The following is a 5,736-nucleotide window of genomic DNA, read 5'->3' as shown; positions in this document are numbered from 1 at the left end:
GCTTTAGCAGAAATATCATCTATTTTGATAGTCATGTAATCACTTTTTCACTTTTGTGGTGATCTACTTTCATACCAGAAAGATTCTCAAAACATGTCCAATTCACTTTAGTAATTCCACCTATCATGATAACTACTTTTTTTTTTTGCGGATGATCATGATAACTACTTGATCAGAGGAAACTAACATGTTAGCCACAGGGAACAACCTGATACTCATTGCTTCACTGCTAGCCATCCCCAAGTTTATGGGTCCGATTTTGTTTCCACTTCCCTCGCATCAGGTTCTTTAATCAGGAATCAGCAACTTACGTCGACCGAGTTAACTTGTACTTGAAATGTTCCACATCAACAACTCATGTGTCAGCTACATATTAGAGAATATGTAAGAACATGTTGGTCTCGAGATGTATATATCGCTATCGCGTTTGACTGAAGTTTCAGTACAGACGGTCACAGTAAGAGAAGCACCCCACCATATGCGTGCAGGCCGGCACCACAAGGATATATTCGCAACAGCACCAAGAGCAGCTCGCTTTAAATTTGTGCCGGCCGACCTCCAAAAAGCGCTTTCTTTCCACCTCTTATTCTCGGTCCTTCCCTGTCCTCTCATCTTCCTCCACCCTACTTTTGCTGCTCACACATGCACGTTTTCTTCATTTCTTCAAGGTTAGTGCTAGCTGCAGGTCAAGTTCATTTCAACCAGTTTTGGAAAAACTTTCCTTCCTTGAAACCGATCCATCGAACGGCGGTCGATGCATGCATGATCTTTATATATAGTGCATGCACCACTCGAATCGATTGATATATATATATATATATATATATATATATATATATATATATATATATATATATATATATATATATATATTCGAGTTGAGATGTTATTAAAACTAGATCACTTCCGTAGCCTGTTTGTTTAGCTTGTGATATTGCTTTATGGTTGTGAAACAGAATCTTGCGTTCGTGGTGGTGGTGAGGACTGAGGAGAATCTTTGGCTGGGCTGCTTTGGGTGGTCGCCGCCGCTCTGTTAATATTCCTTGGAACTAGCTAGCTAGCTAGCTTGCAACATACTCAGAGCAGGGCAGAGGAGAGCATAGGGTGCTCCTCCATGGCCCATACCAGCCAGCAGAAAAGGTGCTAGATATATTGTTCGATCTCTCCTCGCCCGGCCGGCCGACCTTTGGTTGGTTGATGCAAAGTTGCCTAGCTACGCTTGCAGATTAACTATCAAGCCCCATGGTCGTTGTCGTCTACTTATAAGCATCCATTGCTGGACCGTCAGACCTTCAAGTAGCTAGGAGCTCCAGTTGGTTTGCTTGCTTTGATTGGCGATGAACGGTGCGGCGCTAGACAACGTGATCCGGCGGCTGCTGGAGGTGCGGCGGGGGCGGCCGGGGAAGCAGCAAGTGCAGCAGGTGCAGCTGGGCGAGGGGGAGATCCGGCAGCTCTGCGCCGCCGCCAAGGACGTCTTCATGCGCCAGCCCAACCTGCTCCAGCTCGACGCCCCCATCAAGATCGCCGGTGCGTACCTGCTGCCTCCATAATTAATCTCTGACCAAATCCCAGTTACACTATTATTGTGGACTTTGATTTGGTTATAGTGCGTTAGTTGGTATACAAGAACTGTCACTACCAGCCGATATATATATATGCTTGTTTCTAGCTCAAAGTTTACCAAGTCTGAAACTGTGCGTCGTCACGTTTACCTGCCCAATGACGATGAGATCATCTCACATACTATTCTAATTTCACCCATTGGTATTGTCGTATTGGTCCATTCATGTCTATTTACACGTATAATTTTGTATTTACAAGTCGATGCTGCTAGCCGTCTGATCTGATCCTCCATTCACCCACCTCTGCGTGAATCTCAACGCAAAGATCAAACGGAGATAAGAAAATAGAATATCATTCAACTAAGATTTAGCAAAATCGGTGTTCTGTTATGTTTTAATTATTTCTTTTGGACGTTGACAACTGCCACACGTGTGACATGTAGTAACACTGCCCACACGTTATTTACATTAAAGTTATCGTCCGAAAAAAAAAATCTCAAAAAAACTGAAACTTGTCATCCAAACAGAAAGTTGCCATGCTTCACAACTAAAGTTGTCATCCTCTTGTAACTAAAGTTATCATAAAAAAACGTGTAGGCGAAATTGCTTCGTGCCATTTGTGTAGGCGTTATCATTTGGTTTTCTTTTCTACTGTGGTTGTGAATTATATATATCCAACTCATGGTGTCACGCGGCAGGTGACATCCACGGTCAGTACACGGACCTGCTGCGGCTGTTTGAGCTGGGCGGCTTCCCGCCGCAGCACAAGTACCTGTTCCTGGGCGACTACGTGGACCGCGGCAAGCAGAGCATCGAGACCATCTGCCTGCTGCTCGCCTACAAGCTCCGGTACCCGGAGCACTTCTTCCTCCTCCGCGGCAACCACGAGTGCGCCTCCGTCAACCGCGTCTACGGCTTCTACGACGAGTGCAAGCGCCGCTACTCCGTCCGTCTCTGGCGCCACTTCTCCGACTGCTTCAACTGCATGCCCGTCGCCGCCCTCGTCGAGTCGCGCATCCTCTGCATGCACGGCGGCCTCTCCCCGGACCTCCGCCACGTCCGCGACATCGCCGGCCTCTCCAGGCCCGTCGACGTCCCCGACACCGGCCTCCTCTGCGACCTCCTCTGGTCCGACCCCGGCGGCGCCGCCGGGTGGGGGCCCAACGAGAGGGGCGTGTCGTACACGTTCGGGGCGGACGTGGTGGCGGCGTTCATGGAGAGGCACGACCTGGACCTCGTGTGCCGGGCGCACCAGGTGGTGGAGGACGGCTACGAGTTCTTCGCCGGGCGGCGGATGGTCACCGTCTTCTCCGCGCCCAACTACTGCGGCGAGTTCGACAACGCCGGCGCCCTCATGTGCGTCGACGACGACCTCACCTGCTCCTTCCAGATACTCAAGCCCGTGGACAACAGGCAGCGGCGATTCGCCTTCGGCATGGGATCATCCGCAACTACTACTAGCAGGGGGATCCGATCACCGTGGTGCTAATTAATATGCATCCTTGGTCAAAACGGATGCATGCAATAAACCCATCCATCTTTGATTTCATTACCAATTTTGTATACGAGTTTTCTTGCATGCATGGTGTAACTCGCATAAACAACAGGAAAAGCAACGCTTGTACTATTTTCTTCGGTAATGATAACTCCCAAACGTTCGGGAGTTAAGCATGGCAACCCGAACGGGTTTAGATGGTAAGTTTAGTTTACGTGAGATTAGGGAAACATGGCAATTTTCTGACAAAAAAAGAAAAAGGACGAAGTTGCCATCTTCTATCAACTAAAGTTGCCATCCCCTGTTAACTAAAGTTGCCATATAAAAATGTTCGGGACGAAATGCTCAAAATCCGAACGCTCGGGAGTTATTGGATTCCTTTTTCTTTGGAGGCATCCGGTCCCGGGTTAAATAATGTTGTGCAAATTTAGTTTTGTGGGGGTCTGCTTGCGGCTACGCCTATACATTTGCTTCCCACGTCAGTTCAGATACGATTGCAATGAAGAGCGAATCGTGCCCGCACACCAAGCGTTGGACATAGACATTTTTTTTCAGCTTTTCATTGTAATAAAGCAAAGAAAGAGGACAAAGGTTATGCTGGGTCAAAAAGTATCGGCCAAGCAAAGCCAAGTATCCATACCAACCCTATGTGTGACTGTGAGTAGCATGAGCCAAATTTTTTGGCAGCTTAGAAAATAAGCCGCCTCCTCCCCAGCCTTTTTCATAAACCGCCTCTTATATTCATTGGGGCTTCTAAATTTCTTATGTGATAACTAATTTAGAAGTCTCAACAAATCTAGGGGTGCGATTTCTAAACTCGATATACATAGGGCTCGCCAATGGGAGTAACCAAAGTGAGCCAGCCCAACAGTAGTGTCGATCTTTTTTTGCGTTGTCATCGTGTGCATGTAAGCGCCGGTTTGTGTGGTTTGTTCAATTTTCCTGGTTTCCTATTTTTATGTTTTCTTCTTTCCCATTGTTTTTGTCTTTCTCTGTCGTGTTTTTAAACAAATCAGTGAACATTTTTATATTCATGAATATTATTTGAATTGACAAACAACATTATATTTTCTGAATATTTTTTAATTCGTCAACAATTTGTTGAATCCGCAAACATCATTCAACAGCAGGAACATAGTTTTTCAAATTCATGAATATTTGTTAAATTCATCAATAGTTATTTAAATTGGTGAACATTTTTCAAATCCACAAACATTTTTCAAATTTGAGAATATGTTTTTTGAATTCGATTTATTTTTAATCTAAGATTTTTTTTCAAATGCATGGTTTTTTTGAATTCACAATATAACACTTTAATTCATAAGATCGAAAAAGTTTCCCTGGGTTGGAGAAATACTCCTTTTATGGGAGTCGCAATGGTTTCCTTCGCTATACTCTTATCTATCATTTTAGAAATTTATAGTTCTACTATCTTATAGGATGAAAGGTTAACCAATTAGATTTCTACTAACGAAAACAAACTAGGAAGTCATAGATATTTCATCGAAAAAAGCCATTCCAGTTTAAGATGTACATTTTTGTTCGACCGCAGATTTTTTTTGTTTTGGTATCACTGGAATATGAGTGTGCCACTTGTTAGACGAACACTTTATTTTTAAAAATTGGGAACATTTTTTCAATTTGAAAACATTTTTTTAATTCAGGAACAACTTAAAATTCGTGATAATTTTTTGAATTCGTGAACATTTTGGAAATTCCTGAGCACTTTTAAAATTCATGAACATTTTGTCAAATTTCAGAATCAGTGAACGTTTTTATATATTTTTGGAATTCACGAATATTTTTGAATACACAATTTGTTTTTAAACTCATGAACATTTTTTTATTTTCATGAATTTCGAAAAAGGGAAAATCTGTTCTAAGAAGCTTCTAGAAATTCCAAAAATCGGAGGTTATAAAAAGTAGGAAAGAATCTATCCTCGGCGGCCGGCTCATACGAAACGCATATAATGGAGCCGAGCATAGCTCTCGGGACAGGCAATATATAGCTGAAGAAAATCGACAACCGAAATAACAGAAACCCAAAAGCACAGCTGTTGTTTTCCCATCTTCGGGGAATCACACAGTCCGCGCTTCTCGTGGAAACACAACTATGCTTTTCCTTTTTCTTTTGGGAAGCACAACTCGTGAAAACATAGGCTTTGTTTTTACCACTGATTTTTGAAAAAAAAATCCTCCAAAACCTAGGGAAAACAGAAAAACCACCCCTAAAAAACCATCTAAAAGCCAAAAACATGTACAAAAAAATGCGGAGGAAGCGCCCAGCACGCGGCACATGGCGACGGCTGGGCGCACCACTTGGCACGCTCTCAAGCAAAATAAGTGACCTTGTGGGAGCTCCCAAGGGGTAACCATTAGTTAGAGCAAGTACAATAGAGCTGAGTCAGCTGGCTATAAGAAATAAACTAGTATATTCTTATTTAGTTGAAGGAAAGAGAAGAGGAGAGAGAAGATAAGCGGGCTCTTGGTGAAGAGTCAGCTCTAGCACGTGCTCCTAGGCACTTTGTGAGAGTGAAAGGTGGGCCATATAATAAAAAAAGTAATACACTCTCCTAATAAATTATTATACATACTGGCTATAAGATGGGCTATAGATGACATGGCAATGACTTATAGCCAGCAGTTGTCTATACTATTAACCATGCTCTTAGTTGCTCC

At 43.4% G+C, this 5,736-nt stretch overlaps 1 protein-coding gene across 1 annotated transcript; it reads left to right on the top strand.

The window, feature by feature from the left end:
* The first annotated feature begins 1,016 nt into the window (after nucleotides 1-1,016).
* LOC123114478 (serine/threonine-protein phosphatase PP1) lies at nucleotides 1,017-3,399 on the top strand. Its single transcript, XM_044535969.1, has 2 exons — nucleotides 1,017-1,527; nucleotides 2,261-3,399. The coding sequence occupies exons 1-2, from the start codon at nucleotides 1,338-1,340 to the stop codon at nucleotides 3,049-3,051; spliced, it is 981 nt and encodes a 326-aa protein (XP_044391904.1). The 5' UTR covers nucleotides 1,017-1,337; the 3' UTR covers nucleotides 3,052-3,399.
* The last annotated feature ends 2,337 nt before the right edge of the window (nucleotides 3,400-5,736 follow it).

This window comes from Triticum aestivum, chromosome 5B (genome assembly GCF_018294505.1).
Source record: "Triticum aestivum cultivar Chinese Spring chromosome 5B, IWGSC CS RefSeq v2.1, whole genome shotgun sequence".
Classification (NCBI taxonomy): domain Eukaryota; kingdom Viridiplantae; phylum Streptophyta; class Magnoliopsida; order Poales; family Poaceae; genus Triticum; species Triticum aestivum.
This window is presented reverse-complemented; position numbering and strand designations above follow the sequence as displayed.

What these genes read in the sequence shown, in the direction of transcription:
- LOC123114478 (XM_044535969.1), top strand. Translation starts at nt 1,338, where the DNA reads ATGAACGGTGCGGCGCTAGACAACGTGATCCGGCGGCTGCTGGAGGTG. An exon ending in CGCCCCCATCAAGATCGCCG is followed by an intron (nt 1,528 to 2,260) that starts GTGCGTACCTGC and finishes GTCACGCGGCAG; the next exon opens with GTGACATCCACGGTCAGTAC.